This window comes from Peromyscus maniculatus, chromosome 2, assembly GCF_049852395.1.
Source record: "Peromyscus maniculatus bairdii isolate BWxNUB_F1_BW_parent chromosome 2, HU_Pman_BW_mat_3.1, whole genome shotgun sequence".
Taxonomy (NCBI): domain Eukaryota; kingdom Metazoa; phylum Chordata; class Mammalia; order Rodentia; family Cricetidae; genus Peromyscus; species Peromyscus maniculatus.
Genome location: NC_134853.1, coordinates 123,554,641 through 123,568,543, shown reverse-complemented (window position 1 = coordinate 123,568,543; position 13,903 = coordinate 123,554,641). Strand labels below are relative to the sequence as shown.

The 13,903-nt window shown below is 43.2% G+C and overlaps 1 protein-coding gene across 31 annotated transcripts in view; it reads right to left on the bottom strand.

Annotated features, from left to right (window-relative positions):
- Nucleotides 1–13,903, bottom strand: part of Sgip1 (SH3GL interacting endocytic adaptor 1) — a 199,285-nt gene that overhangs the window by 68,756 nt on the left and 116,626 nt on the right. For all 31 annotated transcript variants that reach the window (XM_076564600.1, XM_076564588.1, XM_076564591.1 and 28 more), the window contains 2 exons: nt 13,340–13,394; nt 12,389–12,564 (listed from right to left, as the gene is read on the bottom strand). In XM_076564600.1, the coding sequence (XP_076420715.1) occupies nt 12,389–12,564; nt 13,340–13,394 (231 nt within the window). The remainder of the gene's footprint in view (nt 1–12,388; nt 12,565–13,339; nt 13,395–13,903) is intronic.

The following is a 13,903-nucleotide window of genomic DNA, read 5'->3' as shown; positions in this document are numbered from 1 at the left end:
ACTGAACTCCACAGCCGTGGCTACAAGTGAACCTCCTCAAGCCCCAAACATGTTGCTGTGTGTAATTTGCCCTCATGTTTATGAATTCCATTTTTGGGTCCCTTAATACATTATGGAAATGTTTGAGGCACGGTGTCTTCTGAAATATGGAAATATGAACTGTTCGCTAAGTGAGTCAGAACTGTGAGTAGCCGAGCTATGTGGCCTTACTTGAAGCGGTTCCTTTACCAGTTTTATCAGAATTTCACTTAGCTCCTCCTTGAATGCTCATTTCTCTGCCATGAGTGACTTGAGTGCTCACGCATATTACAGACTCCAGACTTCAAAGACGTGGCATGCCTTTACACACATTACTGGAGAATTATAGGACTACATATCCTGGGTGGGATTTCTCTTCTAACAAACACAAATGCTTCCTAATAGCCAAGGGCTGGGGACCAGGGGGAGGCTGTCATTGGTGCCATTTTCAGATACAGACAAGTGGTGAGAAGTATATAGAGATGAAAATGATGAGTGTTGACTCTCAATCTACAGGCAAACACACCTTTAGGTTTAAAATAGGGAGCTGCAGAGGAGCCAGCACAGTGGAAGAGGCACATCTCTTCCATGTACTGAAATTATCCCAACCTTTTCTTTGCCTAATGCCTTTCAGCAAGTCACTCTGGGCCTCTATCCTGTAATACGGCTCAGGTGATTGCTTTCCTGTAAGACTGTTGTGTGAATTCGAAAGGCAAGCATGATATTGGCAGCTAACCTTCAACAGAACCCACACTTAGCACTGCTTTGCCTTATGGGATGGGTGCCGTCACTTTAATTTAGCTCTAAAGGTAAAAGGAAGGTGTGTTGGGCTTCTAAGAACACGTGGTTACAAAGGATCTGGAGCTGGGTCCTAGTTTATCCAAGGCCAACGTGGACCCAAGTCCATTGTTCAGGGCCTGATTAGTGTTGAGATGGAGAACAACACAGTCAAATGTCCCAGAGAAAGGATGATGTAACTCATGCCGTCTCCCTTAGCAGGGCTACAAGTAGCTACAGTGTGAACTTCTGCTAACAATCTTTCAGTTGGGGAATAAGCTCTGATTATAAGGCATATTTATCAGCCCTTTCTAGAATCAAATGCATTTTGCTTAATTAAAATGAGGAGAAGCATGAAAACAAAAATGACATGGGGGCCTCTGTCCTCCCTATGTCTCCCCATCCCACGACACAATGGATCGATTCCCCTACAGTCAACATGTTGGTTTCTGGTGTTAGCACCCATCAACACCACTTATGGTTTCTTAATGTGGGAGTTTCTTAAGTATGTTAAAAAAAATAAAGTATGATAGTTCTATTCAGGGTAAAAAAGTAATGAAGACACTTCTTGGTTTAAAATAAGATAATAACATCAAAGTTGAATTTTAATTGTGGAAAACAGTAAATAAGAGAATCCAGAAAGAGATGTGTCTCACGGAAAGAGATGTGTTCCACTGGCTCACATGTAGATGAAGGTGGAACAAGCGAATTTTTGGATTACAGAAAACCCAAAGGCACAGAAATTTTCTCGTCCCATAGACCAAGAAAACCCAGTTCCTGACTTGCAAGACTTTCTAACAGGCAGCTCAATCTTAAGATGAATGACTTTTCACAAAACACACAGACCCCCACCCTCCACAGAGACTGAATCTCTCTCTAGCTGTCACTATTCCAGATAAGTCAATAATGCAAGCATTCATTCACTCACTCAAGTCCGGTCTTATTAAATTCTATAATACTTTTCTTTTTGCACAAAAAGCTAGAATCAGCAATATTTAAAACACTGGAGTAAGCTTGACAGTGGCATATGCAGAAAATACACTCAGAGTTTTGCTGATACTCACTGGAAGTTTTGTGCTCTGTGTATGTTCTTGACACTTAACAAGGAACCAAGCTGTCCCTGGGGATTTGGGACATCAAATACCACAAGCAGGACTGAGACATTACAAAGCCAAGTCTTAACTCACAGGCATTTAAGATTTTGCAAATGCTTATTAACCTTAAAAATAAGGTGGCTAAATTATGAATTTTTTTATTATAATTAATGGGATTATACTTTAATCATTTCTAGCTTTCTTTCTTTTTTTTTTTTTCTTTTTTAGTTTTTTTGAGACAGGGCTTCCCTGTGTGTAGCAGTCTTGGCTGTCCTGGAAGTTGCTCTGTAGCCCAGGCTAACCTCAAACTCACAGAGATCCACCTGCCTCTGCCTCCCAAGTGCTGGGATTAAAGCCATGCACCGTGATTTCCCTGGCTTACACCAACCATTTCTTATCATTTGTGACTAGTCGGATAACCATAAGGAGCAAAATGGTTGTCTATTGATTCACTTGGCCATTAGTAGACATTTCACAAGTACTCAGTAAATACCGGACACTAGTCCAGGTACAGTAGTGAACAACAGAAACAAGGAAGCTGCAATGAGCTCCCTTTTGAGAGTTGGGGAAGAAGGTGGACAAAATAATAAATACAATAAATAAGCAGGGTGTTAGTGTTTAGAGGACAAGAAACACATTTTTTTTTTTTTTTTTTAAAAAAGTGGAGTTTAGGAACACCAAGTTAGGGTGCTTTGTGATTTCAATAACATGGTCAGGGTGACTTGAGCCGACACCTGAAGCTGGTAAAGATGTAGTACAGCTATCTGGGGAAGAGGTCACAGGGAGACAGGGAGACGTGAGGTGAGTGGGAAGAATGGCAGCTGGTAATCAGTGTGTGTGTGTGTGTGTGGAGGGCCAGGGGTGTTCTGGCTCCAAGGGTCATGAGGTTGTGGTTCAGACTATTCACTCTGTTCCAGTGTGACTTAGAGCTGTCACTTATGGACTCTCAGGTATGAGTGTTTAGTAACTATTGCCGTTGGCTTACAGGAGACAGAGCCTTACACAGGAGACAATGCCAGAAAACACAATATGTAGCTGTAACACATGCTACGATTCCGTATTGCTCTTGGGAAGCCTGCTTCGGTTCTCCATGTTAGGAAATATAAAAGCAGGTTCCAAGTAGGGTAAGAAGTGGGTAAGAAACTTTAAACAGATGAAACAAAACGAGGTCAGTGCATCTTGCCTTCCGTCTATGCTGTCCATAGTGGGGCATGGAGCACAATCTAACACACATGGCCCTATTTTTGATATAATTTGAGGGAGTTCCACTTGTTTTTTTCTAAAGCAACAGAAAATTACACTTCCTGCTGGCCCTGATGGCACATGTCTATAATTCTAGCACTCAGTGAGCAAAGGCAGGACTGCAGATTTGAGGCCATCTTGGGCTGCACAGCTCCAGGTCAGTCTGGGCTTCATAGAAAAATCCTGTATCAGAAAACAACCCATCTATCACATTTGATGTTTTCTGGCACTAAAATATAGCCCCCAGAGGAAAAAATAATGGATACTTACTTTTTTCACTATAATCTGAATCTTACACTTTTTCACATGCTATAGAAACTTTTTAAGAGTAAAACTGTTATGGTTTAAGAAAGTAAATTCCAAAGCTGGGTGGTGGTGGCATGTGCTTTTAATCCCAGCACTCGGGAGGCAGAGGCAGGCAGATCTCCGTGAGTTTGAGGCCAGCCTGGTCTACAGAGTAAGTTCCAGGACAGCCAAGGCTACACAGAGAAACCCTGACTTGGAAGAAAAAAGGCATTCCAGATGCTTGAAGACTCAGTGTTAAGGATCAAAACAGGATTGGAGCAGAAAAAGTCCTGAAGGGAAGTCTCAGGGAAGGAAACACATGGATAAGCATTGATAAAAGAACCTAGAGCCTGTCAGGGCACCAGGAATGCTCCGCCATTATCACTCCATCAGTGGAGAGGGAAACATGGACGACACAAAGTGGAAAACAGCCACGAAACTGGGAAACATGAATCTTTTTTTTTTTTAAACAAAACAACACAATATAAATCCATGATATTATGATTAGATCCTGAGTTCTACATAATTTCTCATAGTGGGACTATCCATCTACCCACTCAATCAATGAGTACTTTCTCAATCCCATCTGTGATGGTTACTATGGTCAACTGGGTTAGACCTGGAATCAACAAGGAAACATGCCTCTGATTGTGTCAGGGAGGGAATTTCTAGGCAGGGTTCACTGGGGATGGGGTGGGGATTGTCTCCTTCCCAATGGACAGCTGAGATGTTAAGAAGTCTGAGGAGAAAATGGTGGTGCTTTTGCTTGCTCGGCTGCCCTTGCTCCTTGCTGGTGAGTGTTATCTACCTAGCTGTTGCTACTGCTGCTGCCGTCATTCACTGATACTGAAACCTTTTGGCCTGTGACTGACCAGTGACTCTCCAGGACACCCCCCCACCCCCCACCCCCCCCCCCCCCCCCGCCCCAGGCCTTCAGTGCCAGACTGGGACTGATGAGGCATCTGAGTTTTGCCCTCTCCAGCAGGCAAAGAGCTATTGCTGGCCTACCCCTCCCCCATAATGTAAGCTCCTATATCAAGTTGCCCTTTGTAACATACATCCATTCTATCACTTCTGTTTCTCTAGAGAATCCAGTCCATGTACTGTGCGTCAGTCAATGCTGCATGCTCTGGAGGAAATGGCTCCTTGGGGGAGACTTTAACTCCTGCCTCTGAGTGCAAGGACAGTTGCCAGAACCATTAGCAAGGGATGTATCCCTCTAGAAGTTAGTTTTACAAATTGACTGCTTCTTCGGAGTTCACTGTGCTCTGACTGTGGCCATTAGCTACCAAAAAGAACTCAGATTCCAGACCCCACAGAGGGAGGACTGACATAGAACTTGAAAGGTAGAAAATTCAGCCTTTTAAAAAATTTCAATTGACATAATTAAAAGCACATAATTCAAGAATTTGCTATTTTTTCGTGCAGCTAGTCTAAGATGTTTATACATCAATATGTGTCTGTGGTCATCTTCACCGTGATCAAACCCCTAAAACAGATCAGCTTGCCTAAGTCAGTGGAACAAAGTGGAAGGATCCAGAGTCATTCAAGGGAACTCTGTTAGACCTCATGTAGGGAGACAAGAGCTTGCACTCAGTGTAACCTGCATTCTCTGGGGATGTAGTGACTAAGGAGAGGAGAATGAACATCACATACCTTATTCATGTCTCAGACCAAAATGTAAAACAATGCAATGATTTCTCCTTAACAAAATAAGGTAGGCATGGGTGGTTTGGAAATTGAAACTGTGAAAAAGGTCAGGAAATGGAAGCAACAGATTTCTCCAGATTGAAAAAAAATCAGTAATGAAGGAAAGAACCAACACATTTAGACATAGACTGTCTTCTGCAGATAGTTGGTGAGGTATTAAAACATGGAGAAGGGAATGACATATTTTGAAAGAAAATTTTCTACTCATGGTCTCTATCCTTCTCTTTGGGGTCCTGAAAAAGAAAACTGAAATAGTACTGTCTTAGGTATAACTTGCCCTGATGGGTCAGGCTGGAGGCCCATCTAGAGCGAGATCCTCAGACTCCCTCTGGGATCCACTGCAATGTCTGCAGAGGTTTGGAAGTGAGGCATGGAGGCATTAGCACCCCATGTTTGCTAGCCCTAGTCTAAACCAATCTAAATCGAGGAGGCCTAAGGTTGACTGGTGAGCAAAATGCAAGCTGAGCATTCACTTTCCAGCTCCGAGTGCACAAGGTCTGTACAGCTTTGAGAACCATGTGGTGTTTAGTCTCTCCTGGTGTGCAGGAGCCTGGAGCTCTCCTCCCCCACTGATGACTCTGTGTTTTCTACTGAACTCAATGGGGTGCTGAACCTTCTGCCAGAGTGAGGACAGGAAAGGGGGTGGTGTTACCAAGCAGCAGCAAATTTGTGGAGTTTGCTCTCTGGCAGGGTAATTTGGGGGCGGAAGGTGGGTGGGCCACCTGGAATCAGCAATCAGCACCAGACTGTCTACAGTTCAAAGCTATCTCCCCCAACTCATAATTTTTGGATAAATAACTCCATTATGGAGTGCACGTGCCCAAGCACAAGATCAAACTCAAAAAGCGTATCGTGCTCTGTAATGCATTAATTCTACATGTCTCTGAATTTGCAAGGTTAGGGGAAGGAGGCAGAAACGTATACTTAACCGCCTCCCTTTCCCAAATACTCTATGAGCCCTCTTCTTGACTTCACACAAATCCTTCCTTGCTATTTTTATTTCCTCCTGCCTCCCACAAGTCTCTCAACTAAAGGAAAAAGAAAGTGCTGCTGAAGAGAACCAGTTATCAAGGAGCCCCAGCTGGCTGTTCAGGCATACCTGGCCAGTTCTCATCCCTGCCTGTCAACTCTGACCTCAACCCTAAGAAAGCTAGTACTACTGTTCCCATCTTATAGACCGGAGAACTGAGGCTTAGAGTTCCGTACTTGGACAGGACACACAGAACTCACGGCCTGTGCTCTTCCTACTTGCCCTTGGTCTTCAAAGGATGAGCTGGAGATGTGGTTTGGGAGTAGAGCTATCCATCCAATCTACTCCTGTAGCACAGTGTTTCCCATAATGATGAAGAGGCCAAGATCACATGGGCGAGCAAGCCATGCGTGAGTCAGAACGGGAATTTAGCTTTGACTCACTCCAGAGAAAAATCCCTGAGATGCTGCAGAACTAAATGTGTATGAAAACAAACCTCCTCAGGGCAAGCAATGCAACAAGCCCTGGTTCCCCCAAAGACCAAAGGTAAACAGAGCGACACACAAGAAAGGAAAAGGTCTGTGTTCCATGGAAGCTATGGAAGCCCAGGTCTCCCATTGTCAGCTGAGCATGGCTAAAGTGACTCCCTGTGTGTGCCAGAAGGAAAGAGATTCCCACACCCGAGACCCTGGGAGGAGGGAGGGAGCCAGATCACAGCTTCAGAAAACCAAAGGGAGGAAAAGTGGGTTTGGGGGGTGGGGAATGTTGGTGTGGGTCTCCTATAAGCAACACTGGTTGAACTATCTGGTGAAATAATTTGGAGAGCAAGGAAGTTTATTTTCAAGGTAGGTGCCAGCCTTCAGGGCAGCTTCTTGATGAAGGACCACACTTGAAATGATTTAGTAAGGCTTCTAGAATTACTGTGAGGGAAAGTTGTGAACTTGTTTCCCCTGTTTGATGCTTAGGCTAATTAATTATTGATCTTGGGTCTAAAGGACACTTGAGTATTTGGGCCACCTAAATATCAGTATTAATGAGTCTTAAAAATGTGGATAGGAGGTGGTGGCGCTTGCCTTTAATCCCAGCACTTGGCAGTAGAGGCAGGCGGATATCTGTGAGTTCAAGGCCTGTCTGGGCTACAGAGTAAGTTCCAGGACAGGCTCCAAAGCCTCGAAAAACAAAACAAACAAACAAAACTATGCTCTAGGCCCTGCAGACAGTTCTAACGACATTGAGATTGTCTCTGACTGTCATGTGCATTAGCCATGAACTCATGTGTCTCTCTGAGAGGCCCCATGAAGTAGTATGAGAATCGTCAGTGCTTATGAGACAAAGAAGCCAAAGACAGATTTTGGAACCTGCCAAGATGACTATTTGAAGGGTGACTCATTTGAACAATTGTGATATTATTGCAGTAACTATGCACACATTTTCCTTTGGTTACCTTAAAGAGAACTACATTCAGTAAAATTCAACTGTATATTGAATTCTGCTTTTGCCATACTTTGAAAAGGGATCTTAAAGTTCAGTGTTACTTTATTCTTTAAGAACAAAGCATGGGGCCTGAGAGATGGCTTAGCAGTTAAGAGCACTGGCTGCTCTTCCTGAGGACCCAGGTTCAATTCCCAGTACCCATGTGGAGTTACTGTCTGTAACTCCAGTTCTAGGGGACCCAACAACCTCACACAGACATGCATGCAAAACACCAGTGCACATAAAATAAAAATAAATAAACCTTTTAAAAAAAGAGAACCAAGCTGTCACCTTGTAATGTAGTGTAACGGAGGTGTTCATCTGCTCTGACTTTGCAAAGAGCAGAATGGAAATGACAGTGCACTGGCTGTCTCACAGTGTGCTTGCCATTCCCACTCCAGAGCCCAAGCAAGCACTGGAGTCTCAGACAGGTGTCAACACTCTGCCTGAAGAGCAGAGCTAGCCAGCTGAGCTCAGGGGAGTCGACTTCCTCACCACACCAAAGTTCCCTCAGTGGCAAGTATGGTTTCCATGTGTGTTAGAAGAAAGATCAATCTCATCTGTCCAGAATAGAGAATCTGGACTGAAAAGTTCCTGGATGTCAAATCAGATTGGGTGAAGAAGGAAAGCCCAAGGAAGGCAGGAGATGCTGAGCCCCTAACTCCAGCTGTGAGCTGGAAATGCCTTCTACACGTCAGGGCATGGAGACACAGCATGCTCTCAGGGCAGGACTAGAAATGTGGAAGCACAGCACTGCTCTCAAAAGGGAGAAAAATAAAACAAAAAATGCAGAATAGTGATGAGGAAGCCAATGGCTGCAAAGCACCAATGGCCAGATACTGCTACTAAGAATCTGTGTGCACCAGTCCTTCAGCCATGCATTAATTAATTTATGCATTAATAAGCAGCTCCCAATCCCACTAAGGCTGGACAATGGAATGCCAAATGAGATTTGCCCCTGACAGAGGCCTATGAGAGTCAGAATCCAAACCACCCCAGGGCTGAATTATGATCTTGAGTTTTCAGGTGAGGAGATATGCCCTCCATAACAGTCCTAGGGCTCATATAAAGAGACATGGGAAGAACCCAGTGGCCAGGCCAGCTCAAATCCATGCCTTCCTTCTGTTACATTGCAGCTGTCTGCTAGTGACCCAAATTCTCAAGCCAAGTATTTAAACAAAAGAACTTCCAGAAGGCACATGGAAATGAAGGCAGTAGCCTTAGGTACCATGGCAACTACTCCCACCTGTCTCCTTCTCCCAGGGCCTTTGGACACTTAATGTCTCCCAAATACAGCTCTGTATTTTATGATTTCTAACACTGTAACTAGGTGGAGGAAGTATGTGAGGGCCAGTATGAGGGCATAGTGGGGTGAGTCATCAGTGACTGAACAGAAGAGCATAAGATGAGGATGAGTGTAGAAGTAGAGAGCAGTGACATCCCACACTGCTCTGTCCTTGGCCTGCTCCCATTCACTTTTGTTGACTCACAAGTATTTATTGAATGGCAATGATTCATAAAGCTCTGTGTCAAATGCAGGAGATTTGGGGTGAAGAACAAAATGTGTCATGCATTCCCCTGAAGAAGGGTTGCTTACACCAACTTTGAGGCAGTTAGTTTTCAACTATGCATACCTCAACATTTGCCTCGGCTGCAGAGAGCTGAGTTGTTCAAGGTCATGTCTTACCATGGCTCTTAAGAGCATCGATGATACTGTGGTATAGCAGTTTCTCCGTAGTCAAACACATTACCTGGAAGCATCATCTAATCTCCAGAGTTCAGCACAGCTGTTGTTGGATGCACAAAATCATTCATCTCTCTCTATCCACAGCATCTCACAAGTGTTGAACTCAAGGTCAGTTGGCAAAAGGAGGGACATTATATTTGCATAACCATAATCGAGGATAAAAATCAAAACACATGTTCAACAATGAAATACTCTGCTTGAATAAGTAATGAGTATTCCTTTGGCCAGGATTAGTGGTGCACACTTTTAATCCCAGCATTCAGGTCTTTGTGAGTTTGAGGCCAGCCTGGTCTACACAGTGATACACAGTGAGACCTTATCTCAGATAAAATTACCAAAAAGCAATGAAGACAGAGGATTCACTCCTATTGCTAGAAGGATGCATACTGACCACACAAGGTGCCCGAGCAGAATGTTGTTTCTATTCAACTTGATGGCAGCTAACATGCAGCATAGTGTCACTGGTCTTTAAAAATTGATGCCTAGACAGTTTTGAAAGGGAACCTCCTACACCTTTCACATGGTTCCTAATAGACTCCCCCAACTAATCTGGGACCATTTATGATGCAGTGGCAGAAGCTGCCAATGTCCTTCTGTTTATCACTTGTTAATCTATCTTTTAGTAACAGAACCAGAATTTTACACTGCCACATGTCTTTCCAGAAGACTACATTTCCCAGACTTCCTTGCAGCCGATCAGTCCGAAGAGGCGAATTATTGTTAGGATCTCAGTGGTAGTGATGTGTACTTTCCATTTTCTTTCTCCACTTTCTCAAAGTCTAAATAGGGAAGTGCTTGATGATGCAAGGCAGCAACAGCCCAGGAAGGCAGAGCAATGATGCAGACAGGTCCTAGCCTTTTGAGTGACACTCGGGAGTAGGACTCTCTAGGCTTTTGAACTGTCTAGCAGTTTTGATCTTAATGTGGGAGAGAGATAAAGCCTTTCTATTGTTAAAGCCTTGTTACTTTATCTCTGGTAAAGCACCTCAATCCCAGTGCTCTACCTTAGACAGATACGAGATCCAAAACAAGCATGGGTGATTTTCATGGCCTGCCTGTTACTGTATTACCAGAAAACTACACCAGGAAAAGAACAGGAATGAATACCCCTCACCTAGGAGTCTACCCCTGTATCGTCCCTGCATCACGCACTCTATTTTAATCAAGGGCTAAGATGAGATCTGGATTAAAAATACAATATTTGTTTAATGATGCTGATGGATTTTGCTACTCATTAAAACTCTAGTTTTCACCAGATTTCCAAGCAAGGTGGCAGGTTAGGAGCTGCTCCTCCATAACCTCCTTGAGAAGAGTGGGTGAAGGAGAGCAATAGACCCTGTTCCAAACAGAAGAGGAGATCTGGAAATTCACAGAATAGGTGAAGCTTGCTGAGAAGCAGGTACACAAGGAATAGGAGCTAAGCTGGGCACAGCTTTGGTAGCTGTGCTTCCCAGTGGAGGAGAGGAAGCAGAAGACTCATTTAAAAGGTAAATCAGGTGACCCTGGAGAAGGGTCCTACCCCAAGGACAAGCCTCAAATCTACTTGCAGGTTTCAGTGAGGTAGTGATTCCCAAATAAAGGTCAGCAGTGGAGAGGGAGCAGAGAGTATCAGGTTGGATGAAGATGCACCATGTGACTTGGGCACACATCCATTTTGACCCAGTGGGTCCCACCTTGCCTAGATTCAGTGAGCTTTTAGCTATCTTTCTGGGACCTGTACAGAAAGCCCATTTTCTTATGCAGCCATCCATTCAATCAGGAGGACTCGCCTCTTCCATCTCCCCATGCAATTTCCAAATACCCACTCAATTCATTATGCCCTACAGAGAAGGGATATAAACTTGTTTCTGACATTTAGATAGCTTTTCTTACAATTAAAAGAAAAAAAAAAAAACAGTGACTCAGTAAGTGGAAGGTGATGAGCAAGATTGTCAGCTGAAGAGTGAGAATGAAGTGAAAGGGGGTGTTTTACCTCACGCTTCCATGACTACAAATCATAGGCCAGTATGAGTTTAAAATCCGTACCTTCCTTTCAGGAGGAGAAAGAAACGTATTTCACGCTTTTGTTACGGTAGCAGGTGAATACATGATGAAAAATTACTGAAAAGTCCATTTGCAATGTGTGGGTTACTATTAGCAATCATTTTGTCACCAACATATGGGATAAATCCCATTGTAGACATTAAAATTTGCTTTTTTTTTTTTAAAAAAAATTTTATCCCAGTAAGGCAAAATTTTACTTTCAAAGGATAAACAATTACAATTGTTTAAAAAAGTTTAGTTGAGATATTTTAGAAGACCCTAGAAAGTGGTTCAGCATTTCCTAATGACACTGTTGAAGGGACGGTCCCTGGAGAAGCCAAGAGAATCTCATTATGGGGCTTGCATCTGTGTTCACAGCTATTCTTAGAAGACAATGTTGGCATTTTTCAAACCCCAGGGAGAAAATACTTGAAATATTAGCACTCAGAACTCAGCAATGGAAGAAATTCAGTAGCTAGGAATGGGGAACGGGAACCTGGATCATGGGAGAAGAAAATTTGAATAATACAAGTAAGGCAACAGCTGTATGTGAGGATTCTAAATTCCAAGAGCATTTAAAACAATCTGAGGATAAAATATTATGAAGAATCTGAGTTTTAGAAACCTAGTGAGATTTTATTTATTTACTATGATTTTGGAGCATCACAAGGGGAGGTATTTTTTAAAAGCAATTTTCTTGGCTTTTGTGTACTTTCATGAAGACAGAAACTAAGATGTGTTTTTAAAACATCACTAGTCAACCTGTGAAGTTATATTATTTTTAAATTAAGTCTCCTCTGGAAGTAAGTCTGGAAGACTTTTTACTTATTTTTTTCTTTGCTTGATGATTATTAGAAAATAAAAGAAAGCACAATTTCATGCGCTTTTACTAGTTTGGAAGGCACAGGAACTGCAATAGAAGAGGATAAGAGCGAGTTACTCAGGGAATGCAGAGCTCACCAGATTGGACACATGAGGCTTTTAGCACATGCAAGAGAACATGGCTCTCTGCCCAACCTCACCAAAGCTTAACGGAAGGACTCCACTCACCACGGGTGATGGGGAAAGTGCAATGTTGCCTATTGAAGCCTTCAGCTCATCTACAGTGGCAGCATTCTTAAGGACATCCTTAGACTGCAATGGCTTAATCTTGATGTTGAATTTCTTGTGCGATTCTTCTTCCTCTTCAGATTCACTTGAAGAATAAAAGTGCTTTCCTTTGGTAGGTAGAACACAGTTAAAGACACTTAGCTCTTTCTTCTGCTGATATGGTATTGGTGAGGACAAGGCAAGAATGGCTACAGGTAGACACAGCAAAAGTAACTTCAGATGGCAGGACACCAAAGCCAAATAGAATCGAAGGAGGAAAAGGTTAGGGTTATTCATGAACCTGACTATGAACTCCGAGGAGCACTGGTCAAGATCCTACATTTTTTTCCTTTCTTTTTCTTTTTTTTCTTTCTTTCTTTTTTTGGGGGGGGGGAGGGCAGGTGAACTTTGTGTGTCACACCCAGATCATAGACAGAAACTCATAAATTTGTCCCCAGACACTGCAGGCTACTTTAAGGCACACCTGTAGTCCCCAGACACTGGAGGACACTTTAAGGGACACCTACAAAGAGTCTTAAGTGTTTCTGATTTGGCCAGAGTAAGGAAGGTTGCTTGAGTCTTTACGGGGAGTTGGATGGTGAAGACAGTAAAGCTCTTTGCCATTCACTGCAAATGACACTGCCATATTGGGGTTCAGCAGGCAAGGCAAGGGTCACAAGTGTGCAGGCTGTTTTACTGCACATTTCCCTCCACCCTGCTGCTTTCTCTCTTTCTCTTGACTAGATCAAGGCACGTGCATGCGCATTAGCCACCAGGCTGTCCCTCTGGGCTGGTTCATCTCTGAGGCCAAGAATAGTAGCTTTGGTTATTTCACTACCTCTGGGAGACTTGAATTTAGCTTATTGGTTCCCGAGACAGTACAAATTTACAAAATTTAAAAAGGAAGGATATAGCCTGGTTCCTCAGGTCTGATGCTGTAGCCCTCTTCATCCAGCTCAGGTGAGTTCTGTAAGACACAAATGCACATACATGTATACACATGCACACACACATGCTTATAGGTAAAAGTAATACTTAAAGAGTAATTGAGAGGAAGTTGGGGGTACATGAGACGCTGGAGGCTGGAGAGGGAAGGGTGGGCATGATGTAAATACAATACTCCTGTTTCAAATTCTCTCTCTCAAAAAAAAAAGATATAAATGCATGCCAAGTGGTTATTTTCCACAAACAACGAAGACATTGTTTTGCTTCTAGAATCTTCTACTTCAAAATATAGACAAATCTCTTATTTTCAGGGGCTGAGGATTTAGCTTTTGGAAGTGAATGCTAAGCAGTCTTTGTTTAAATGTTTGTTCAAGGATATGGTCCTTTGTTCAGGGACCCCAATGTGCTGTCCACAAGAGAGTATCAGGCCTTTCCTACTGCAGAATGTGCCAGGTAACATGGGTGATGGAAATGCAAGCCATTTGACCTCAGGGAAATGAAAACATGTTCTCAGAGGCAAAAATTATAAAG